Raw genomic sequence first — 27,828 nt, 5'->3', positions numbered from 1 at the left:
TCCACTGTTTTCTAACATTAGGATCTTTTTCTCCATCGTTTGGTCGATTGTTTAAACTGTTTTACCTATATTGCTGCATGGTTGTGATTGTCATTTATTTCATTTTGTATTGTGGCATTCTTGTTTTATTTATTAGGTTGTACAGACCAAGACTGTGTACAATTAAAGGGGCATTTCGTGCTCCACAGCCTCATCCCCCTACCTATACCATTGGAAAGCTCTACCTATATATATATATAATGTTTATGAACACAAAATTTCTTGCAGATTAATTAATTCGTTTTTGCAAATATATGGTCTGATTTGAATTACGTTCTGGTACACCAGAACAAAATAACAACACATTGGCCTACGGAGCAGTGTAATGCCCATAATCATGCATAACTCTCAAACTCAAAATGGGAAGCAACTGAAATGTTGGGAATAGGCTTTTTTCGTTGATATCTACTAACAACTGTCATAAAATGTCAATGTCATGCTAGGATCACGAAGGTCCTTATAAGTCTTTCTCATTTTAATGAATAAAATGATGTAAAATGAAATACATTAGAGGCATTACTTTTTAAACGAACACACCTCCGTCTTTTGATTGACTGCGCATGTGCTAATGATACCACGGTTTGACTGACACAATATTCCCGTCAATTGTAGTACGCCGGTAGCCAACCAAGTGCACTTAACATAGTATTTCATCCAGGGCTTGTTATGAGTTTTTCCTGATATAATTCTTATAAACTGGATTCTGTGTTTTTATCTGACTTTAACTTACAGCAATGAATACTTCAAGAGTGTGCTTTTTACTAGTTATTGTTACGATTACAATATCGGTAACAACAGCAGCATTTATTTATCCAGATGATTGGGAACAAGAAGATGACGCTTATGAATTAGACAATATGCTTAACCCATATGTAAAGCGAGCAATGGTAGATTTACAATATGAAATGGAGAAACGAGGAGGATATGGACGTAAGTATATCAAAAATATTCACATAAATTACGATATTGTGTGGTCTTCTTCTCCTGCGAAGCATGCGATTTTTCACGGATAAAATAAAAAATATATGTGAGATGGGCTCGCAAATAGAAACTCTTGATAGTATCAGTGAGGATATTAATTCAGGAATTGTAAAAACTTATTATCAGGGTTGTTTGTTTATGTGTTTTGTGGGGTGTATTAATTTTCAATGCACAATTTGAAATGGTAATTAGAACCTTCAAATATTTTGGCGCGATTTTGTTACATATATATATACTATAATAGTTTTACTTAACTATTTATTTTAAATGGTTTATGCTGGTTTCATATACCCTGCCGCTTGCCGCTGAGCGGCGTAACGGACGCGCATTGCAGACAAACGGACACAATAAAGGCTTGTCATTGGTTGAAACGCCCTGCCGCTTGCCGCAGCGGCAGGCGGCAGGAAAGTATGCTGGAGGCTTTATTCATCAACATTTTCATGGGATTATTAGTAACAAAATGTAATGTAGAAGTTCAAAGTTGCAGGAAACCTCATAGCCTTTAACCATGGTTTGTTACAAAGTTTTGATAACAATAATTCAAACGTCTCAGCCAGAGGATGATTTAAGGAAACCCCATCATGCACTGCAAACATGTTATCACTAGAGTTTCAACTGCCACTTTACTTTTCAAATCCCATTGAATTCTGTGCAAAAGATGTTGTTTAAGAATTGTGCGTGTGTCATTATTACTTGGTCGATTTCAGAACAGAAGTGATGTACGCATAAAGGATAATTCACACCTTCTGTAGGTAACATAAAATGTGAAATCGACCATTTTGAATGCGTTTTTATTGTAAATATATCAGTCCAAATTCAAATTTAACCATGCCCGTCAATGCAATGTGCGAGCAGTGGTGTCATGTTCACTCACACAGCTGTGCTAGCCGCAAGTCAGCACAGTGGCGTGGTGGGAAGTGCTTAAACCATCCTCTGCGTCTCAGCAGTCAAGTGGTTCTTTCCTGGAGCAGATTTTTAACAGATGGATGTATAATTACAGTCTCTTAAACACTTACAAAATGTTGAAATTTCATTTAACACAATGCATCAAATACAAGAAATTGGGGCACATTTCTTGAGTCAACTATTGTGATATTTACATCGCACGGTATACTCTTGCGATAGCCAAGGCCTTTTCCTGTCCTGTAAGTGTAAAGTGTTCTGAGGCTTGTGGATCATCGTCTACGAGTTGTGCCCGTGTGCGCAGCGCACTGTAAATTACTGCGCTTTTTTTAACATAATTTTGATTACTACGAAGCTGTCGTTTCATGTTCACTCAACCTGTACAGTCGAACGCCCGCCCACTTTTATAAACAGTAGGAATCAGGGAGTTCACCGAAGCAAATCGTGACCGTTGGGGTCCGCCCAGCTATTTAAATATCAAACCAGTTGTGTCATTCACCATAGAAATTCCAATGCCTTCATAAGTCCCTGGGAACAGACCCTCATTTCAAATATATAGTTTTGGTTTCTCTATTGTTCAGAAACCAAAAATCAAGGGATTAAAATGTGGAGATGAACTGGTATGCAATCATAACACTTTTGTGCTGGGAGGACACAAGAGGGTATATATAATCATAAGTATAATGGCCTATAACCATACGTATATAATAGCCTATTGTGCTAACATTTGAATTATCGATATCTATCAACGCCGGCGACTTTTGATGCTCTCTGCCGTAAGTGGCACACTTCCATGACACCATAAAATTGCACCCAAGTTCCGATAAGTTATGCATAGACATCGTTGAGACATAAAAGATGGATATATACGAGGCCTAGACCTACATGTAGAAATCATGTGCATATATTGAGGGGTGGGGGGGGTGTTTTGTTTATTTGTCTGAAATATAAACGATGCATGATGATGTAGATGATTTGATTATGAATTAGATTATTCCCCGGAAAGCACAACCCATACCTCTTACCTATGTTCCCTCCGCCACCTATATATATCCTCCTCCCTCCCCCCTCCCCACACTCGATATCGACTCTTCCCTATTATTCCACTCCACTCTTGAGCCCCCTGTCCCCCTCCTTCCTTCCCACTTCCAATGCTCTCTCCCTGTTTTTCTTTCTCCCTTACCCTTTCCGCCTCCCCCTCACACACACACACATACCCTCTTTCCCTGGCGATCTCTTCTATCTCTTTCTCTCTCTATTCTCCAATAAATAAATTGAATAAAAGTTAGTTTAAACCAGCTTTCTATGATATTGATCTTCCGTCATGCGACATGCACATAAATAGAATTGTGTATAATAGTGTTTATAACACTGAAGTCATAATCTGTCAAGTGCCTATTGTAATGTCTGTGGAAATATTTTGATGGTCTATATATTTTCACAGTGAAATCAACTTAGGCTAATTCGTAGTCTCAAGTCAATGCTTTCAAACTAAATCAATGCTTTCAAATGTAGACTTCTTTGTTCGACTTCTCTGCTCGTGAATATTGCACTGCGAAATTTAAACATTTCTTTTGTATACTTAGAGTAGGTAACTTCAAATCAAATAATTTTACGATCCACACCACTTATAAGAAACTGAAACCAAAACCGAAACTGACTGTCACAAATGTTCGGTTTTAAACAAAAGGTAGAAACAATGAGTTCGATATCTTATGATTCAAGTGGTTAGGCAGGACAATAGGAAAACACGTGACCAAAACCAAAACCAAAACTAAAACTATATATTTGAAATGAGGCTCTACAATAGGTCTGCAAGCTCCTAAAGTGGGACTAAATATCATAATAGTTGTTATTGGGTTTCTCATGAAATTAAGTATTTACAAAAATACATGTTGAAAAACATTTGTCGGGTAAATCCCATGACTATCCGTTTTTCACCAGATTTTAGCTTTTTAGATTTTATTTTAGCTTAAAAATAGGAATAAATCACATTGAAGAGCAAACATAAGAATAACAGATTTTACCGTGCTCTACATCCCACCTACACCCACACCTAATCGTCCTCGATTGTCAAAAAGTGGCTGAAAAGAACCAAAATTGGTCATTTTGGAGAAAGGTGGGTGGAGCACGTCCCCCTGTCTCCCGGGATTGACGCCCACGGCCCACACCCACACCCCCACCTACACTCGATGTTTGATGGTCGGTCTTTACCCCGGGTAAGGTGTGGTGTGGTTATCACTAAAATGAGTGGAAAGGATGGATCTGCGATTACCTTGAGCCATTTGGGTGTAAACACACGCGTTTTATACCGAATGTAAAACCTTAGGATGATTGGTACAACCGCCCTCACCACCCATCCTTCCTAGGACGACGGTTAAAAATATGTTAATCCTCTTTATAATTCTAGCACCGGTGGTACGTCTATGGACGGAATAACATGCTTTAAGATGGTACTACACCCCTGATTGATTCTGTGACTTATTTTGCATTTTTTCTCAAAAATAACTACACTGGTAAGAAATGTTATGTATATTATAGGAGCAAGGAATCCAATTCAAGACAAGTGGTTCATTATAATTATGAAGAGCTTTGTTTCAAAACCCCTTACATCCACTTGAGCAATTTTGAGAAAACATTGCAAAATCATCAAAAAAAATCATTAATATAAGGGGGTCTGCAACAAAAGCAGATTTTGGCGGGATGCCTGGGTAGGATTAACATCCCGCCAAAAACTGCATTTGTTGCAAACCTCCTTATATCAGTGATTTTTTTGATGATTTTTTTGATGTTTTCTTAAAATTGCTCAAGTGGATGTAAGGGGTTTTGATACAAAGCTCTTCATATATGAAATGAGGTACATTCTAGCGGTACCTCTTTTCTTATCATAAATACCGTACCGCTCGTCATGAATCAATGAATAGTAACTGGATTCCTTGCCCTGTACCGTAATATACATAACTTTTGTTACCACCAGTGTGTTATTATTTTTTGAGAAAAATGCAAAAAAGTCACACATTTATAGTACTACCTAAGAGCATATAGTATATTGCATAATATCTTAGAAGCGTCGATTATTTACGCTCAACTGATCACGTGATTTATTGTAGTACCTTCTAATAAAGACGGTTCTGCGCTGGTTCTGCTGCGTAAGTTTGAGATGGATTAAGTAACATTAACTATGTAATTATATTTGACAGTCTGTCAAGATTCTTGCTTCAGTACCCATGACCATGACATCTGTGTTAATCATTGTGAGAACTCCTTCGAGAAATTCTGTAAAATAATTACCACAAATTTTGATTAATTTTGACACATTGAGCTTTCATCGAGATTCTCTACCAGGGCAAAAATCGTGTTTCATGATGCGTACATTTTAATATAGTTGTAATATTTACTGCGTTTTATATTAGCGTGCAATGAAGTAATCGTAGGCAAAAGCGTATTCCCAGCAATTTTATTACTTCAGATATTTTTTATTGCAGTACGTCGGATATTTTGTTTATTACATGGTATGAATACTCAATAAATACCTTTTAAAAATCTTGTTAAAATGCTAATTTGATTATATGAAGCACTTTAATCATGTTAATATTAACTTTCTTTGTCGGTCTTATTTGACGGTTATAATATTACTTTCGATGTTACGGTTACAATAATATTAAACCATAATTTGTGACCGTCCAGGTCGAAACGCTCGTAAAGTCGGCCCCTGGTCAATTTTGTTTTCTTCCGTGTTTAGAAAATATATATGATAAGCTTTCCAATGATATATCATTTTTACTTCAAACGATATCCAGAAGCGGAGTTATGGCTTTTTAAACTTTGCTCCTTCAGTAAAAGAGTACATTATGTTGGTGCTACAATATTTCTCTTTTTCTACATTGCTGGTATTAAATACCAAATGGTCATAATTGGCGGTCACTTCAAATCATCCCCAAGTCAACGAGGTTCATGAATGTCCTCTCATTGTTAATTGTTGGTTAACCACCACTTGAACAGGATTTAGCCAAAGCAAACAAAGACTAAAGCTATTTACTATAAGTATAAGCTTATTATCCTCTTCAACAATAGAATTACAGATTGGTGTTTGACTGGACTAAAATGAGAAACATGTAGGACAATTAGTAGGTACATTATGAATACAAGCTTTATGCACATTTTGCACTGTAACTCGAAATACAATTTGCCGACTTTACGAGCGGTTTGAGATGGATGGTCACATTTAATATAAACTATATGACTGTGGTAATATATTCAATAAATCTGCAAATTGAACCCGCTCCGTCTACTCACGAGTGCAAAATATAGAAGAAAATTATCCGGGCGTGAGCATCAATATTTGTTGGGTATGCTCCCCCATAATTTTGCGTTGGTGGGTCTTCTGGAGCTGATTGCGTACCGGGAAAAGGTGGTTTTTGGAGCTGCGAATGGTAAAAATCAAGACTCTTGTTGGTTTCTGATTGAAAATCGCCTGAAATAAAATCCATAGAAATGTAAGGAATGAGCCATTTAGAGCTATTTAGGGGTCTTTTAAAGAGATTGTTTTTTTGCGATTATCAAAAGGAGTCTTCATCATTAATTATCAGCTTTATTATTTTCCAAAGTTTCGTTGGATTACGCATTTGACACTTAATATTACTACAATGTCATTGGCTACTACAAATAACAGTGTGCTACAAAAAAACTGAAGAATATGTACGACCAATTTTCTTAATGAAAAAAAAAATGTCGATACCATAATGTACCACTCAAAATTGGGTCGCTTTAGAATTCAGGTTAATACTAATAGTAAGGTTAACGGTGCACTTTGTGTGTTTCTCTAGTGTTGCCTTTAACTGGTATTTAAAAATTTTCAAAATGTTTGATTTTTGCGCAGTCATCATTTATCATAAGAAATAGATTATTTTTACAATGAAAAGCATTCAACAGGCAAAATAAAAGATTGAGTACCTTTGAAAATTATAATATAAAGAATGGTATCGCTGAAAGACATTAGAAAATCATGAAATATTCATACTGTAGTGGTAATGAAATTATTTCTTTATGTAGTTCTTACTTCGATGAGCGTCTTCAGCAGATTATAATGTTGTGACGGCTTCCTGCCTACAAATACAATTGTGATAGCCTAAAAAAAATCATATTTGGGGTTACCTGCTTATTAAGTTGGAGGAGGTAGAGCAACATAGCAACATCTTTTATGACATCACTATACAATTTAAATCTATTCGACCGAACCCATATTTTCCAAGTGCACGGGATTAATGTTGTGTAGTATGGAACTTAAACGTGTATAAGCAGTTACAAAAATTGCCGAAACATTAAGAGGTATACGAAGTTAAAAGCGCACACCCTACGTTGCTTTATTATTTCCAGTAAGCGGTATATAAGTTGCTCAAGAAACGCTTCTATTTATGCTTGCACAAAAAGACTCCCGATACGAGATATTGTGTTCAACCTGTTTTGCAAGTAGGGTAACTCAGAAATTGTGGCAAGACTATAGCTATGTAGCAATAGAGGGTTAGCAATAAATGAAAAATTACAAACGAAAAGTAGTAAGGGTCGGCTTTGCGTGATTGTCAATCCATATGACTTAGCATTAAGGAATGGTATGGCTTTGTGGTAGGATACCATTCGAAAACAGTGAGTAACGGTAAGTCGTGAATTGGTTGGACTACATGAGAAGCGTTTAAAAGGAAAGGGTTACTTGTTTATTTGTGTTATTTTGAAACTAGGTCACACTGAAAACGAGAGGCTGAATTATCTCTTGATTAAAACATGTGTATACAACAGAAATACTTTTAGTCTCTTTCATAAACTATGGGCAGGTTACTTGTTAGTCCACGAACAAATTGCACTGGAATGTGCAACGCAAAATGCTGGATCTCTATACCATCTATGCCATCTTCAGTATACACAAAAACACCAAAAATTACCCATACTGGGTGCTTGTAAAGGCCACTAATGCCCAAATATACCCGATTGAGCCCATTTGTCCTCACTATCAATATTACCAACATCGCTAAGGGGGTAACCCAAATTTGTAGCACAACGCCATCCGTCAACCAGGGAGAACCCTGGGTTAGGTTGTGTTATTTTGGAAATAGGTCACATTGAAGAGAAATAATTGAAGAGAACAGGTCTTTTGATAAAAAAAGGTGTACGCAATAGTGCCGATGAGGCAAGTGCACTCAGTCAATTTTCTGTATGTAGCAATCTACACACAAGTATTAACCAATGGCATTGCTAGGATCAAATGCCAGCTGACATGCTTTGTAAAGCTGTTATCTTCGTGTTCATGTGGAATGTACGACGTTGTCAAGTAGATTCGTTATTGTTCAATTCCAAAACACCGTAGGTGATACTCACATTTTGTTCCACTCTGATGAAAAAGTATAGCATTCACATTTCATTGGGGGTATTGAACAAAACTAACGCGGCACTTTACAGATTACATTGGAAAGCAGGAAACAATTATTGTATAGCGGAATGTACTTAGATTGCATTAGAAAACACAAAAAAGGGTTGGTAAAAGCTTTAAGGCCCATTCAGTGATTTGCTGATCCAGACGATCGTAAAAATCATCAAAATTCAGATTTAGGCACCTTTGTTAGTGTCATAGATGTGCTAACATATCCTGCTAGTGGTTCAGCCGAAAGCCGTGTATTCAAGACAACTTTTAAGCAATTTATATACAATTTGAATTGTTTGACACTTGCGCTGGGATCACTGAATGGTCCTTTAAGGAGTGGTGAAAGTAAAACATTAAAGAAAGTTTATAGCAAAAAACATAGTTTAAAGCAAAGCATAGTTTAAAGCTAAAACCAATCACTCCCGGGCCATCACTCCAAGCATAATTTGTCATCGCATTATCGGTGACTGATAGAGTAATTTGGCAAAACCTCGTCAGCAATTACTGGGTTTCTCTAATTTAAGATTTGGTTTTGTGGTATCAATTCTCAGGCTCTTCCAATTACAAATTAATGATAGTGATATCAATCGCTTTATCAACTTTGCTATAAATTTAATAATTCTGAGTTAAATTAATTACATTGTTCCCAGTGATAATTGCTTTTTTTCCCTGATGCGCAGTACATGTTATGATTGTTATACCAATGCAGTTTCTAGTGATTAGTATGTATGTACAAGACTGTCGCATCAACATGCCCGTAAATTCCACCTCATTTGTAGATTCATGTTAATGTAATAAAACTACAAATTGGGATGATTTAAAGAGAACCCAATGCTGCATTTTTAAGAAGCTGCCTTTTATTAAACATCAAACATGATTGGTAACAATGGTAATATAGCGCTTATAATAACGTACGTCTTCATTGTACCCGTAACCCTCTTGGCTTTATACTCTCCTCTTAGGGACCGTTCACAAACATTTGTAAGGGGGGGGGCAAAACAAATTATCGCGAACATTTTTTGGGCCCCTCCCCCTTTACAGACATCGAAAATTTCAGGGCCTCCCCTTTTTGACATAAAAATTATGGGTCAACCCCATAAAAAAGCATATAAACTCAATTTTTCCGGGAAAATTTGTGGTCATTTTTTTCAGGGCCCCCCTATGGAGGGTCAAAAATTGTTCAGGGCCCCCCTTTTTGCATCAGGCCCTCCTTACAAGTGTTTGTGAACAGTCCCTTGGTAACAATGGTAATATAGCGCTTATAATAACGTACGTCTTCATTGTACCGGTAACCTTCTTGGCTTTTTACTCTCCTCTTAGAATTCAATCTACTCTACAGCTGTTCTGTTCTGATGGATGAATGGGCTATTCCAGTTGAAATCCATATACCCCTATAGAACGCATGACATTAATCCCCACACAGGGGGTGTAGATGTCAAATGGAGTCACCCATTCTGGTAATCTCATTTGAAATTCGCACACATTGTGTGGGAGATTAAGGTCATGTTTTCCATAGGGGCATATGGATTTCAACTGGAATAGCCCAATGGGCCCAATTTGGATGTCAAATGATTAAAAAATTATGTGAAGAATAAAAATGCGAGCAACTCAAGCCAGTAGTAATTATATACTGATATTATACAGCAACCTTCTTACAACGCAATTGGGTTTTCCCTTGTTAATTGACGATGCATTTTTTAACAGTGTAGGTGTAATTAATCAATCATTCTGATTAGCTAATGAAGAGGGTGCAATAAACCACCTTAACATAAAATCATTAATAAAATTAGTGATTTTAGTAGGAGAAAGTACTGTGTTTCTAATTGGGAAAAATTTGGTCTAAAAGATGTTTAGATGTGTCTTTTACGGTGAATACATTTATGTTTAACCCATTTATGTTTAACAGAGTATGGGGTCTTCATAATTCAATGGCTCTCATACCAAAAGCGATTGAATACCAGCATGGAACTCCTTAGGTTTACTCAATTCAATTTTTAGCTTTAAATAATTATACCTTTTCAAATTCAGACTTAAAAGTATGATTTATTTCAAATTATTTTTCTTTTACATTTTTAGGAATAAATTCATAGTAAAGACAATGAATGATGACTTTTATTGATTTTAGGAATTTGAGAAATAGAAAATTAAATAATTAAATAAATAAATAAATAAATAATAAATAAATAAATAAATAAATAAATAAATAAATAAATAAATAAATAAATAAATAAATAAATAAATAAATAAATAAATAAATAAATAAATAAATAAATAAATAAATAAATAATCAAAATTACCCAAGGCTGCCGAATTCAACAGACATGTACAAGAACCCCTTTCCTGATTAGGTATGTGTTACCAGTGACATTCAAATGTTATTTCCTAATCAGGAAACTTGCTCAGATTGCCATATAAAGCGATGGCAATATATGACTTAGGGACCGTTCACAAACACTTGTTAGAGGGGTGATGCAAAATGGGGGAGGGCCTTATTTTCCCGGGAAAATTGAGTTTATATGCTGTTTTATGGGGTTGACCCACAATATTCATGTAAAAGGGGGTGGGGGCCTGAAATTTTTTAGATCTGAAAAGGGGAGAGGGGCCGAAATATTTTCGCGATGAAATTTTTTTTTGCACCAGGCCCCCTTAACAAGTGTGTGTGTGAACGGTCCCTAAGGTCAGTGGGGGAATCATTTATATGAGATGCCCTTGATCAATCCAGCTTTCCAGAAAATGACATTCGTTGGGGGCATTTGCAGTCGGTGGTCAAATGTTGACAGTCGGTACCGGGTGTCATTCTAAAGGTATTTTTACCAGAGTGTTTTGAATAAGTTAGCATCCACGTTTTTAATACCTAAAAATGCTTTATATGACCGATTTATTTAACCATTGACTTTAAAAGACGCATAATGTTTACAAATTGTACGATAATTCTCTTTTCCTTTCAACATTTTTTTTATCCTACCTACTTTTATAGATGAGTTGACTTGTGACGTCATTGCCTAGCAGTATGCGCACGCATCATCACAATTTCCATTGTTTTTTGCATGGCAGTATGCGCGCGCATCGTATTTTGTTCAGGGCCCGTGCTTTTAAATTTCTCTCCATATCACAATAGAGGTTATCCACTTCACTCATGTGTGACTTCTAACAAAAGGCGCTGGTTCCCGTAGTATTCCTCATTCAATCCAAATCAATGCACGACCTCGGAGTTACCTGCATGACTTTGGCGGGCTATTTTGAAAAAGTCATGATTGCACATGCAGGTACTTCTTTTGAAAGTCCTAAACAAGGTATAGCAGTCGTTGGTATGATATGCAGCTTATAGAACACGGATAACCTCTATGAGGTCATTGAACAGTGTATGGTTGTATGCAGTTCGCTCAAGCATATCGATATACCAGTCCCTTGCCTTTGTTGTTAAACACTGAGGTCAACTTATCTATATCGCTTGTCAATGAAAGGATGTTAATGCTGACGGACTAGCGTTGTACAATAATTTGAAATGTGACAGAATTACAACCAATGAGGTGGATTGTGTTTTATTGCTCAGGATACAATGATACTGTTCATTGGTCACTATAAACAATGGCCGCATGTCGCAAACTCGGTCATAGTACTGGAATGCCAATTAGCATTCGTACTTCTTTGTAGGCTAGGGAACGCCAAATAGCCAATAATTACCAACTGGTAGATCTACCAAAAGCACCGTAGAAGGCATTTACAAATATACCAGCTCTCACAACCTGTGAACCCTAACGTGCCATCGAACCAAAAGGCAACAACCTGCAGAGTGCATCTCATCTCAGCCCCGAATGCATACATACCAACCCGAAAACCAATAAAACACACCAGTCTAAATAATTCTTGTTTTGTTCATTAAAGTTACACATGTTTTAATCATGGTATAGGTGCGGCCACACACGCAAGCTATCTCGCGAATCTACAACATATAATATCTATATACTATACAATACAATTATTATAATTAACATTATTCTTATTATTAACGTTGACATTATGCATTATCATTGACATTGTTGAAATTCTGGCGCATAAACTGTTAAATAATGTACTCACTTTAACAAAACCTTTTGCCTGACATAATTGCTGCAAGTGCGCATATTAAAAAATTAATAAATGAATTAAACAAATCGTGAATTTTTGATATTTTCACAATATTAAATACTTTCCACTTTCCACTGCTGATTCATATTCAAACGAAAACCATCATGGTTTTTGATCATTTCGTGATCGAATAACTGCGATTCAACGCATATCAACTGACACTGAAGTGGTGTCCAAGGACATAAAACACGAAACAGGTTATAAGCACGAGTTTATCATGAAGATAATGACCTTTTAACTACACAAATAAATAATAACTTTATGACATAAACATTGGAAATCAATAAATGGCTGACTTCGTGATCCAAGAGTGTCCTTTTGACAAATGTATACACTTAGAAGTATAGGAACGAGAAAAATGATTGAAAAGAACAATATAAGCTGAAATTGGTGGAATGAAAAATTCAGATTTTCAATCATCAAAAGATGCGAATGATTATGGCATCATAATACATGCAATGAAACCAATGGCAAAACCCAAAAGACCTTGGGATAGGCGAAAACAGAGAGAAAACCTGACCAAATCAGGGGAAATACTCTGGAAATTCCTATCCGGCCCCCGATGGCGACCAAGCGTTAACAGAACGACAAAAATTTTTGGAATGCTCCAAGGTCAATCACTAATTTAGAAAATTCAATATTTTTGACAATAACAAGAGCAAAATATATCTCCTAATCTAAATATTACAAATTATGAACTGCATGATATACATGTATATATATGTATAGTATAGGGCCCCGGGAAAAAAATGAATCGTGTGGCGTGGTGACCGCGAATGACTGATACACCCAAATTACCCCAACACAAAAACCAGAGAGTTGATATTCTTGAGAGGGCACTCTATTCACGTGGTTTCTTTTCCAACGCTAAAAGATCACGAATTTTGGTGGTTTGCAAATGAAAAGTGTCCGCACTATCGATTGATTACGTAACTGTTATGAATAATTTATTAGGTTTTTCAATGCAATCGCCTCGACCCATTAATACATATTATCTGTATTATCAAAGTACTTGGAATAGCAATCCGGTGAGTTCACTGAACTACGCCCTAATACTGATGGAGTTTTAATGGCGTTTAATGGCGCTAATCCTCTCCATACACAGATGAACAAATACAATAGATGAAGGTCAACACGTAGGACCTCCTATGTGACATGTTATATGTGATGTACAAAACCTGAATATCATAAAGATCAGTATTCGTTTGTGCATATGAACTGCACATTTACGTTGCTAGATATTACTCATTATATATAATGACAAATATTGGTATTATGACAATACGGTATATACATTGTATATAAAACGACTAATAGATCCTACTATCATGGCGTCAGGTCAATGTTCATCATACGCCGTATGTTTCTTAAAATTCATTCATATTTGAGACAAATTGCTGTGCCAATTTTATTGGTGCACAAGTAGATCCGTGTTTTTTTAATTTTCATTTCCTTTTAATGAAAGAATTAAGGTTTTCCACTGCACGGGGGCCACAAGGGTGATACTAATTTTAATGCTATATTTTCAAAACGAATACGTGCTCCCGGTTGGCTCTATAGCGATTTCACAGAAAAGGTATTTCTAGTGCAATGCAGCGTCCGACTCTAGCTGAGAGCGTAGCCTAAGTCATTCCGGACTCCAAAAGGGCTCTCCATACACAAATGAACAAACACAAAGGAGGGTAGTCTCCTCCGTGACCGGCTTGATTTCGATGGAGCGGAACCAAATTGGCTGTGGAGGAGACGGGTCATTTTTCCATGCAAATTTTTCAGTGTCAGCCGCCTGCAAAAACTTCTCGCATCACTACCCCATTTGCATAACACTAACTGATCGATCTCACACTTACGAAGAGATAACAATTCCCTTCTAAACACGTAACGAAGTGAATTTATCATTCCCATCAAACCACCATTAGGGCTTCAGAACTAATAAAAAAACCTTGTTGAAATTAGATTTCTATTATATTGACTTGTCCATTTCATTTAAATGCTACCCCCGTGATCATTCAGGCATGAGACTGCACTTTCCTAAAAAAAACTGAAAAAACTGAAAATGCGCGTGAAATTGGGCAAAAAGTACCAAAAACAGGCTGAAATTAAATAAAGTTGCGGAAATTTTGACTATAAAAAAAACTGAATTCAGTTTTTAAACTGAAAATTCTCATGCCTGATCATTAGAGTCATATTTAACTTTAAAATTCAACAGTCCGAAATGTTTTTTATTTAAAACTTTTTTCAGAAGCATAGCATTCAGAAATTTTAACAACAGTACCCTTCAAGCCGAGGCGGGCGCGGAGTATGACCAAGTGGTGTTTGCACTCAAATGCCGAGACAAATAAGGCTGGCACACAAAGAGGATTAGTATGGGTTCTATAAAGGAGAGCCCAAAGCTTGACACATAGGATGTTATTTCCTCGCACTGTGCATGATTTTTCTATTGATATATTATTGGCCATAACTACAAGACCCATGGAAATATAAATGCAATTGCCTTCCTTGACACATACATTTATCATATCAGCACATATTGTCTTAGTTAAATGTCTTACACTGGAAATGACTAACACTGGAAAATATATGGTTCCTGTTACCCTAATTGCCTAATGTTCAATCTACTACCTTAGCCGTAGGAAGCTGCAGAAATTGCTTCATAACTATACCAATCTTACACTCTGTGGTACTCACTAACCCTAAGTGTCAGAAGCTCAAAAGACACAACCTGAGCCTAAGTGTCTCTGTTTAAAAGCTACATCGTGAGTATATCCTGCAGGTGTTTTATAAATCGGGGTTAACTTCTGTGTCTTATTCAAGAACCTGATAAAACATCACTGAGTGACCTATAAATCTCATTTGGGGCAATTTGGGTTAGTAGTTTAATCATTTTACCAAATATGTCTAATACGGCGCAAGCAACATGGGGAAGTAATATAGACGATGCAAAATTGTCATTTTTGGTGGTTTCCGTAGTGAAACAAACATTAACCGCAATATTTGAAAACCGTGAACAGATTGATTGATGGGGGTGCACGATGTCTTGATATTAATATAATAATGGATCACTGTACATCTTGGCAATGATAATTAGTTTCGCCGTATTAAGACTTATATTTTGTTTTTTATGTATACAGTTAATACCACTTGTACATGAAAATAAACATAGGATGCTGGTTATTCGGTTCTCTGGAGTGCAGATTTCATGTTAACGATATTTTGTTTGTTTTTATATGATTGACCGTGTTTAAACAGGGGATGCGGCTAAAACCTAATAATGTTTGCACGTTTTACTACGAATAGTTTGAGATATCTTCCACGTGTATCATTTTGTAGTGCTCCCAGAGCGTGTGTTTACCAACCAATAAGTGATCCATTCATCATTTCCGTTAAGTTCCAGGAGCATAACATATTGACGGAATTCCAGATTGCTTTCTTCTATAATTACTGTTCTACACTGACGTATTATGTGGATGGCCAAAAAATCCAAAGAAACAAATACTGTGAAAATAAATCAATTTGCGCTCTTCACGAACTGTGAAAAAAAGTTTAATTTAAAAGCCAGTCCCAAGAGAGGAAATGAAATTATTTCTATCTGATTAAATCTTAGAGCATCTTATTCCTTGATACACTGCACATATTTTTACAAAATATTTGTTTTGTTACTTTGTGCTATTATGAATTAAGTTTCTTCAGATAAATATGATTTCGTTGCAGCATTATTGTAAACGTTAAAGCCATATTATAACATTTGCTGAGGAAGACGCCCTCACTGAATTTTTAAAATTCCTTTTTTTACACGATTAAATTGTACTGTATTAAACCAATATACCCTGCAAAAATCTAGACTCTAAGTGCTGTAGTTTTGTCAAAATCCGTGATTTTGAATTAAAGGCTGATTCAGCGCTTTATTATTACGATGGAATTATTAGTCGAACGCATACACGATGTTTATAACACACAGTACGTCACGGCGTGCGGGACGGTGATATACACAACAAAGGGTCGTACCATAACATGACCGAAGGAGTGGTACGTATTGGCGACATGTGCGCTGGTAGTAAATTCCAATTTTCTTTGCTTTGCCGTAGTTGTTCGGCTCAAAAATAAAAGCGGATATATCTGACAGTAAAAGCTAACATTTTATGGCAAAGAAATGCTAATCTATTTTGTTTGAAAATGTTATAATATTGCTTTAACGTTTCCCCGGGACGGACGTTTCACTCGTTTTGTTTTCGTAAACACTGAGCAGAACTGTGGTGTTTACATTGCGCACAGTCCATGTATTATGTAATCATTTCATAAAATGAATGCATGAAAAATAGCTGCCCAATGAGAGTTTCTCATCCTTAGCGTGGATTTTGATTTCGTGCAATAGTAAATGCTATACGGTATATCTATAAGACGGTTTAAAGGGTCCAGATATTAAGGCATGGAATGTTAATTAATATTCAGATGGCAAACAACGAGATCTTGTCCGGTTGTTGGTTGTGCCAGATTAATGAAATAATTAGTCTTAAGTGGCGTTACGAAATACCTTTAGCATGATAGCTCTGAGGCACCAGTATTTCAGAGGAAATTTCGGAGGTTAATATTGTCTTCATTAAAGCAAACGGCTATTGGATGTTTGCGCAACAAAAAGATTTGTCTTTCAAACATTTCCCCAAAAAGCTATGGTATGCATTAAAAAAAAAAAAATAAATAAATAAATAAATAAATAAATAAATAAATAAATAAATAAATAAATAAATAAATATATTTTGTGTGTTAAAACCAATATTTTGTGTGTTAAAACCAACGTTCCCTGGTCTTTTTTACAGGTTATACAGTCATGAAACTACTGTAACATTACACAAGCAAAAACATTTTATAGCGTACTATATAATATTTTGATTTGCGTATTATGTAGTTTAATGCAGACACAATCTCATAGAGGGAATATCACATGGCACCATTAACATAGGAAGCTCGTTATTCCGTCCCCTGGAGTACATCTCATAATGTCGTTTATTTGGTATAGAATATGAGGAGACAGTCTCACATGATTCCAAACATGACATGCTATAAAACTCAAGTAATTATTTCTGCCCTGCAAGTACAAACACAGTTTCGGCTTTGTTGCCTACTAGCAGATACTTCACGGCCTTTTTATAGTTTGGGACAGATTGAATCAAAAATATGCTCCTCTCATAATACAGTATATTTATGCTATGTTTGTTTACTGTATATACTGTAATTTGGCTATGGCAACAGACTAATTTTTAAAACTCTAAGTAAGATGGCAGTATGTGTAATTTGATTATCCTGCGTTCTTAAGGCGTGGGGTATGGGCGAACTTGAAGTACAGGTATCTGGAGAGGGGAAGCAACGAGTTACCCCAAATCACAGCGGCAGGTAGTGACTGGGCCGCCGAGTGCTAATATATATTTATTTTAGAAGGTTCGTGTTTGTTTTAAATTTTGGGGCGTTTTTCCAAAATTTGATATTTTTGGTGATATTTCAAAAAAGCGACATGCCAAAGACAACTCTTTGGGCACATAGAATTTTTACCTGATCTTCGGCTTTTGCAGGCAACATAATGCAGATTGGCTCACGATAGATGTCGTATTCCTCTATGTGGGTCACTTGATGATAAAATTACTTGAATTCCTTGTAACAACACACACATTGTCGTCTGGAAACCGGGTCTGGAACTGATTTTGGAATAGCTTTAGACTTCAGCGCCGTATCAAATCTCATAAAAACCACACGACTGGCGACTATGTGTTTATGTTTCCCGCACGAAAGCCTGCGTCTACATCTATTACTATACCTCTTTGGAAACGTTGACCTGTGACCATTCTTTGTATAACGTCCCCTGATATGACCTTGATATGTTCGCTTGATTTGGTACGTTATAGCATCCATTTCATTGAGTTGTTAGGACCTGGTCAGTAGATACTGCTACAAGGATACAGTAGTTTAACATGGTGTGTGAGCATGGTGAAAGACTCATTATTGATTGGGCGCGGACATATTAAAGGCACAGGTCCTTTGCGTGTATAGCAGAAAATTATGATAGAATGTTTGGAATTTTGCAACTAAAATACTAACTGCATTCTGCATTATGTATTTATTTATTTATTTAGGCCTATGCCTATGTATTCATTTAGTGACTTATTTATTTATTTATTTGGTATATTAGTTAGTAATTAGTAATATTCCATGATACATCGGTTTATTATTGATTGATTGATTGTTGATAACTTGAAATCTTGATTGATTGATCGATTGATAGTCATTTCACATTATATTCCTAGTTTACAGGCCCCTATGAAACGTCTATTAATTTTGAATATCATCGTACATTATAGATAAATAGGCCTATCAGTATTGATTTATTCTATTAAAAGAGGATTTTTTTCGAAATGGACCATGAAAAGTCCATATTGTTTCATAAAAAAAATAAAATAAAAAAAATCTAGAAATTTGCAATTTATTTTGATGCTTAATTGAATGAGAAATTGTTGTTTAAAAAGGACAGACTTGTAATCAGGCTAAAAAGTTAGCCCATTGAGAAATGCATACTTGTTGTGAGTATGTGGTGAGTAGACTTGAACAAATCTTGATTTTACACACCACCAAATCGGGTTTGAATCAAACTCCAAACTCAGTGTTTTATTCTCAGAACCACACCAGGTTGATTTAATGTAAAAAAAAATGGGGGTGGGGTGGGGAGGGGGTTGTAAGGTTGATGGTTAAAAGAAGTTGATGATTAGCATGGTATACAGATAATATAATAACATTATCACTTATGAATAGCTTTATTTTGATACCAAATTTCATTTGTAGTTCCCATCAGCATTGACAAAATCATCAATATGAACATGTCGTTCAATGAGGATTTTTGCATGTATAGTGGTGTGCAACAAGAAAAACAAATCAAATAAGAATGGCGACATCCTATCTATTGCGAAGTGGCGGTTTTATGAAATAATAAAAAGAGTTGAAACTTGAAAGTGAACAGTGTCATGTGCTTGAAAGGCTAGGTCTATATATTTAACTATAAGGCCTGATTCAATTCCATGTTTTCGTCGAAGTCAAGTTATAATGGATTTATAGTGAATTCAATTTTGATGAAGTGAGTACACAAAAATTTGTTTAAGCTTACTTACACAGTACACATATACATGCATGCATGTTGAACCACACTCAGTTTCAGAGAAGAACGGCAGTCCCTTACTCAGATTGACGCAAGCGCCCTGTTAATGAGCGACATTTTGACGCTTAATCGGCCAATCAGATTACCGCGTATGTTGTTATGATTGTCAGACGATTGAATCACCGATCAGAAACACACGTCCGTGTTTACGCTGTGCACGCTCTCAAAATGTAAACAAGTGCCGTTCTTCTTTGACCGAAACTGCATGTAGCTGAGCGCATGCATGCCATATGGCCATATCTGTAATCGCCATAGGGTAGCAACAACATATACAAGATTAAGCCTTTTTAAAATGAAATTTTATGCATACCGAATTTTATCGGCTAAATACGCAGTTATGCCGTTTGAAATGACGCGTCAATTATTTGTAATTTGTGACGCATCGTGAGATGGCGAACACATCCAACAAACCATTGATTAGCAAAAAGCCTGCATTTAAAAAAAAAAAATATAATTTAACTTTTCCCTGATGTTCATTTAATTTTTGTGCATTAGCATTCTATTCAGTAGGCAAATTTCCCAATACTACAATGTACTACAGTACACACATAACCTATGATTCTGCATGGCCATAGATGCTTGTTATGTAACACCTTTTGTAATTTACACCCTTAATCCAAGGTTATGAATATAAAATGAGGGCTAGCTGTTTACTTTGTCTGTTTGCATTGCAATGGACCTGTGATTTTGCACAATGGATCTTGTTATTGCATGCTAAAAATATCCCATGTTGTCTAAATGGAAGAATGTTTTATAAATGGGGGGTGCCCTAAAATTACACCCACAATCATACCCCTAATCTAACCATCGCAATGACCCTAAATCCTATATGTACTTCTAACGTATAGCCGTCCCTAATTCTAAACCCTAACCTAATTTTGAAGTCGACGCCCGACGTCGCGAAATGACAACCGCGTACGTCTAGAATGGCGTCGAAAGCGAGACGACCGAGACGCGTCCAGCAAAAATCACGAAACGCGTATAACTCCCATCGTTCTGCTTCAGCGCCGCCGTGCGCGCGTCGGTACACGACGACGTTGTCGTCGTCGATAAACTCTAACTCTATGTCCGAACCCCAACACAAATATTATACAGCACCAATGCATAGCATGTGTGCACTGATGCTGGTATAATATTATACAGCATCCATGGTATAATATTATACGCAATACAGCATATACTTAGATGCAGTGCACTGATCCATGGTATAATATTATACAGCACCCATGCATATAGCATGTGTGCACTGATTCCTATTTTTTTTTTTTTTTTTTTTTAAACTTTTAACTTAAAAAATGAACTTTCTCTGGTCCGCTTTGAGAAAAAATCATGTTTTAAGCAATATCAAGGATTACTATCAAACTTCTCATAGCTGATTGTCAGTTGGCTCAGTGGTAAATCACTGGGTTTTACAACACGGAGGTCACGGGTTCGAGTCTCAGCTCTGCCTTATTTTTTTCAAGGCTGAGAAAAAAATTTCTGGACTGCAAACTTATTTGGCGCGCGATCTGAGCTGGTCCTTTTCTGGTGGCTGTGTCTGTTTCAGGCACACTCCCTCTGGAATCCAAACCAGATTCACGCTCATTACACCTCCCTTAATTGAAAGGCCAAATTTGAGAGTGTAATATAATTATATAGTTTCAAAAATCTAGAGGAGGGAATAAAATTGCATCAGATCAAATGATCAGATAAATGAATACATGAATACAAAAGCCACCTAAGTCCATGGGAAGTGATTTTGAGAGAAAAACCTGTGTATCATTTTAATTCCTTCAGTTAGATTTACCTGGTCAATATGGTAAGTTTTACGTGCAAATGAGTGGATTAACCTGTATTAGGTATGACGATTAGCATTTCAGGGACTTCGTGGGGTTCATTTTAAATTTTGGACTTAGGTGGTTGTTTGAATCATATACAAAGACAACAATGTTAGAATGAGATTACCACTAGTAAGATAATACAAAATAAAGCGCACAGGTATGTATAATGTTGATAAGCATTCTGCCATGTAATATAAACCACACACTTTCCTTTATTAAACCCATTTTTTTTGAAAAGTCACTCTCTAGCAATGAATGTGTTACAAGTGGACTTTTATACATACTGGATTTTAATCAATGTGTTACAAGACTCAAATCATGGAATTGGGTGATTCTTTCATACATGCTATTTTTCACATGCTCAATAGACACATAGGATGAATTTGAGTTGTTCTTTCATATATATGACAGGCCTATGTAAAGGAACACTTTCCCATGCTTAACTCAATTTGGTTTAAGTATGGACTTAGGTGGCTTTTGTATTCATATATTCAAATGTCTGGTCTTCATTTTGGTTCTTCTTGTCATGATAACTGAAATATATTCTATATCCGAGGGAGGGGGGTATGTATACAAGTGACATAATGTTACCACTTCTGGTAAAACAATGGCCCCCTTTTCAGGTCAATTTGGTATATAAATGGGTAATTTGTCTAGAGCAAATACACCAATCCACCTAACTGTAGCCCAAATTTCCAAAAAATATTTTTCAAAATTACACGAAATTATGTTTTATTTGGGCACTAATCTTTTCAACTTGGTCAATTTCTTGAGAAAAAAACCATATTCTCGGAGACACGCCCTTACCCAAACCAGAAACGAGATCCCTGCGGTTTCTACAAAGTCGTTTTGCTAGAATATCATGAAATGAGCACTCTCAACATAGATAATTCGTAGTCCTTATTTGCTGCGGGCCATCTTGGACTTTCCCTACTACGAGATCATTTGGGAGACAAATAACATATGTTTCCTTAACCGGGGACCCTTTCCTTCCGGCAGCTCTTTCAACTCACAGCAATTGTGCACCAACCATTACTAAGGATTCCTTGGGGCCGTTATCATTATGCACTATGTGGATTCAGCATGAGTGCAAAGTTAGTTAATGGCTATTGTTTTACTATCATAGATGATATAAGCGTACACTTTAATAAGAAAATCATAACACACTTAGCGGGAGAGCCTCTTGAGCTATACAACACAGAGATATAAAGAAAACAAACGGTGTTATCGGTTCTGACCTATATAGTAGAGTTTATTACCGTTTAAATGGTGTTTCCGATTTCTGTCTGTTCTGCTGTCACGGTCCTGGAAAACACACTAATTTTGCCTTTAGTTTAGAGGGCGAGCGGATTCACTTTATCATAACAAAACAGTATTTAAAGAAATTTAAGATATTTTATAAAGTAAATATTATAGTGTAATAAATAACTGATTTAGCCTTAGTACGTCAAAACGTTATCAAAAGGCGTGTTCTTGGTCTTTTTTCAAATGTGTGCCCCCTAAAAATTTGCGCCTAGTAATTTGCGTTCTCCTAGTGTATTGTGCTACTAATCGATCAAAGAAATAACGTATCAGAACCAAATGCAGAATACATTTTAGAAGCCCGTTTTGGGGGGAACATTTTGGCGAATCTTGCATGGCAAAATACTGTTTTGATACATTATCGATATCTTGATTTTGGAGTGTTATTTTGGACATGTTACTACCTATATCGGTTTTCATTATCTTAATCAATATATTATTGACAAATAATACTTTGATGTATACTTTGATACTTTGATGACAATTTTCTTGATATATTGTTGTTAATGAATTATGTACGTTATTGTTGTTAATGAGTTATGTACGTTTTACAAAAGTATTGTTATTTCAACCCTCTTTATAACATAATCAAGCACCACAGGATCTAGAAAGGTATATCTGTGATATTTGAATTCTTCTACACGTTCGCTATGAAATGATCAATGCATTTTTGCCAAAGCTCACTACCATTCGCAAGATGCTGTGAACTACCAAATCGCAACAGTTTAAAATAGTTGCTAACCTTAACCTAATTCAATCAAATTCTCCATTACCTAATGTGATTGGACGTTTAAGGGGGTACTACACCCCTCGATAAATTTGTGTCTATTTTTACATTTTTCTCAAAAACTAATAACACAGTGGTAACAAAAGTTTTGTATATTATAGGGGCAAGAAATCCAATTATTACACTGGAATTTCAGTGACCCAAGACAAGCGGATTGTTATTTATGATAAGAAATGAGGTACGTATATTATAGGGGCAAGGAATCGAGTTACTACACTGGAATTGCAGTGACTCAAGCCAAGCGGTACGTTATTTATGATAACAAAAGAGGTACCGCTGGAATATACCTCATTTCTAAACATATATACTGAACTGCTTGTCTTGAGTCACTGACATTTCAGTGTAGTAATTGGATTCCTTGCCCCAATAATATACATAGCTTTTGTCACCAGTGTGTTATTATTTTTTTTTAGAAAAATGCAAAAATAGTTACTTTTTTACAACAGGGGTGTAGTACCCCCTTAATGGGACGGCTAAATGTATTGGTTATAAAAACTGCCCAAAAAGTAACGCAGCTGTTAATACGCTTCAGCTTCAGAAGTAATAATTATTGTTTTCACAATATTTCAACATAAAAAGAATTTTGATTACGCGCAAATTTGTCCAATTTTGTTTAATATTAACAACACAGCAGTGTTTTTAAATGTTGCAGCTATTTGTATTGCTGTGAAGCCAGCGCGAAGATAAAAGAGGATTACACGTGCCACAATGCTTGCGTAAATAACCATTGATCTTTGTCAACAAGTTTCAAATTCGGGTATTTTTCTTTAAAAGCACTATTGTGTTGTTAATATTGAACGACATTTGACAAATGGGGTATCACAATGCGCGTAAATAAATCATCCTTCTCTCTATGTTGAAATATGGTTCATCATCATCATCATCATCATCATCATCATCATCATCATCATCATCATCATCATCATCATTTTCATCATCATCATCATCGCAACCAACTTTTCAAAAAATAGCGGAAATACATTTTTAAGGTTAGCAACTATTTTAAACTGTTGTGATGTGGTAGGTCACAGGATCTTGCGAATGATTGTGAGCTTTGGCAAAAATTGCATTGATCATTTCATAGTGAGTATATAGAAGAATTAAAATATCACAGATATAATTTTATATGATATGTGGTTCTGTTGTTAAGAGGGCTGAAACAACAACACCTTTGTAAAACGTACATAACGCATAATCAACAATAAATCAACCAAGTACATGATTTGTAGAATAAACTTTTGCAAATCATCAAAGTGTTATTTTATTCAATAATATATTGACTTAGATTATAAAAATCGATTTTATTTTGCTGCTTATTATCATGACCTTACAGCCATATTATAACATTTCCATAAGAAGTAGAATTGTATTTTTGATGGGCCCAAATAGACGAGGCAATACAACGAAAATCGCTATTTAATACCATGGCGATATGTCGCCAATGCGAGTCACTCATTTGAACGTGAGTCGTGTCGGGGCTTTTGATATGTCACGACTACCCGCACGCCATGTACTTACTGTGTTATACTAATATTTCCATCGTAATAATAAACCGTCTATTTAAGATGGTTTATTCAAAATCTAGGATTTTGACAAAACTAGAGCACCTCAAGTCTTGATATTTGCAGGGTATGTTAGTTTACTAAAGTTCATAACAATCGTGTAAAAAACCGAATTTTGAAAATATTGAGGGCGTCCTCTTCAGCAAATGTTACAATATGGCTTTAACCTTCATAACATTATAAGACTCCTCCACCTTACCGAGAAAACAGATGACGCAGATTTAAAAACGGTAACGACGTGTTTTCGAAATTTTGTGTTGGAAAGTTCGTCAATTGGATATTTGCGTTACTACATTGTATTCTTGCTATGATTAAGGTTTAGCACAAAAATTGCCGACGGCCTGAGCCAGTCCATTTCATGATTGACTGACACGATTTATATCCGATTCCATCTATTTGATGTCGGTCTCAAAGTGTGCGTAGTCTAGTTATCTACTTATTTAGTTTCAGTTGGGTATTTTAGGGAAATAGCTACTAACATAAAGTGCAATTTTCACACATGGGATTTTCAAAACAAACACGAACAGACTAAAAGCCACCCACAAAATTGAAAAGAAGAAAGAAATCAATTAGCCTAATTGACTCCTTCTAATTTCTTGAATGTGTTTTTTCCCATATGGTATATTCTCATATTTAAGCAAAAGTATAGTTATCTTTTGCAAACGGCCATAACCTGTTTTATTACGTTTCTTGATTGTTCTACTTAAGGTTAGCAACTACATTATATTAAACTGTTGCGATTTGGTAGTTTACAGCATCTTGCGAATGGCTGTGAGCTTTGGCAAACATTGCATTGATCATTTCATAGTGAGTGTGTAGAAGAATTCAAATATCACAGATATACTTTTGTAGGACCTGTGGTTCTTGAGTTATGTTGTAAAGAAGGCTGAAACAACAACACTTTTGTAAAACGTACATAACTCTTTAACAACAATAAGTCAAGCACTTTTCAAAGTATGTGATTTGTAGAATGAACTTTTGGCTGCTTCGATCAACAATACGTCGTGTACCCTTAAAGTAGGTTGGCAGGAACCAATTTTTTTTCCAGTTATAGCCTTAAACTACAACGCTGCAGTATACAGTATGTCCACATAGAAGTACAAACTAAATCTGTGGCATCGGGGGTCGATGCTTTGCGGCACACGCACTGACTGCGTGCAAAAACGGGACGCGTAAAGAGCGTGGTGCGCTTGGCAAGTTACGCAAGTACAAATCGCGCAGCAGTTGGCGCGCCAAAGAAGCATTTACACACGCATTGCACTGAAATAATTATTCTCATACCTTCAGTTTCCGAGGTTTATTTACTTTGCACTTCTATGTGGACATACTATAGATGAGTTTACTTCTGACGTCAATGCCTGTCAGTATCATATTTTGTTTTTAAAACTCCTGCCACATCACAATAAGGCTATTAAACAGTGTAGTGGTTGCATGGGGTTCACTCAAGCATATCGATATACCAGTCCCTTGCCTTTGTTGTCAACTCATCTATACTTCTTAATATTAATTACATTAACCCTCGGAAGTTGAGATTTCTTCAACTTGCAAAAGCGACGTCGTTTTTGCCTCAGCGATTCGTATCGATTGATCGGTTTGACACCCTAAAACGGACATAAACACTGAGCATGCCTGAGAATCGCTTTTCTGCAAAAGCGATCGAGTACAAATTCAGCTGAAGACTGAAAGCATGAATGTGATAAAAATTTCTGACACTTGCAAAGAAGGTTTCTCTTTGGCCTGAAGAAAACTATTACTTAGATAAGATTATTCTCATACCTTTACCTTTCAGATTGCAATCTAATTTGAATTTTTCTCCCTACGATATTTATTTTCAGAAGTGTCTTTTACGATGTATACCTATATCAAATTTAAGGACAGATTTTGACAAACGTGCTCGTTCCCTTAAACTGAAAGGCGTTCTTATATTCAACAAGTATGTCCTTGAGTTATTTCAGCACCTAACCGTCAACAGTTATTCCACACGCATAACAATTTCTGCAATTATCTTACTAATGCTATTTAATAGGCGCGTATAATGTTGGACTTAAAACGGTATCCAGGTTCTAATTGTATTACAAATTAGCTATATATTTAATAATATTATTCATAATACAGAGTGCACGAAGACCGACCTAGTTTTAAAATGTTTTTTAGTTATCATGGGTTATGGTGTATTAATCATGTTAATTGAATACATTGATGACAATTTCCAGTTGATGGTTATATACGATAAGAGGTAGCATCTTGAAAGACTTAAATTGTGGCGCAATCTAGCAAGAGGGTATTAATAAATAAAATACGAGATGAAGCAACTTGTGGCAGACGGAAGTGTAGGAAAAATAATAAAACAAATGGGGGTCATCGATATGCAGCATTAAATAAATTATAGGATAGACAACTAATCAACAGTTGAATGAAACAAGGGCTATTCCATTTAAAATCCACACGACCCCTGTGAAAGATTTTGGAAATTATCCGCCACAGGGGGAGTATGTTTTTCAAATCTAATTAGTCAGGGTTAATCATTTTGAAACCCATACTCCCCCTGTATAATGGCTTTACCTCTATCTTCCACAACTGGAGTGAGTATTTCAAATGGAAGATACCCAACTGCCTATTCTATTTACTCATACTCCCTCTGTGGCAGATATTTCAAAATGTTCCACAGGGGTAGTGTGGATTTTAAATGGAACAGCCCATTT

General features: G+C 36.0%; 1 protein-coding gene across 1 annotated transcript in view; it reads left to right on the top strand.

The window, feature by feature from the left end:
* Positions 1-641: 641 nt before the first annotated feature.
* LOC140170295 (uncharacterized) overlaps positions 642-27,828 on the top strand; it is a 38,753-nt gene continuing 11,566 nt past the window's right edge. The window contains exon 1 of the mRNA XM_072193666.1: positions 642-969. Coding sequence (XP_072049767.1) covers positions 774-969 — 196 coding nt within the window. The 5' untranslated portion in view covers positions 642-773. The remainder of the gene's footprint in view (positions 970-27,828) is intronic.

Source organism: Amphiura filiformis, chromosome 14 (genome assembly GCF_039555335.1).
Source record: "Amphiura filiformis chromosome 14, Afil_fr2py, whole genome shotgun sequence".
NCBI lineage: Eukaryota > Metazoa > Echinodermata > Ophiuroidea > Amphilepidida > Amphiuridae > Amphiura > Amphiura filiformis.
This window is presented reverse-complemented; position numbering and strand designations above follow the sequence as displayed.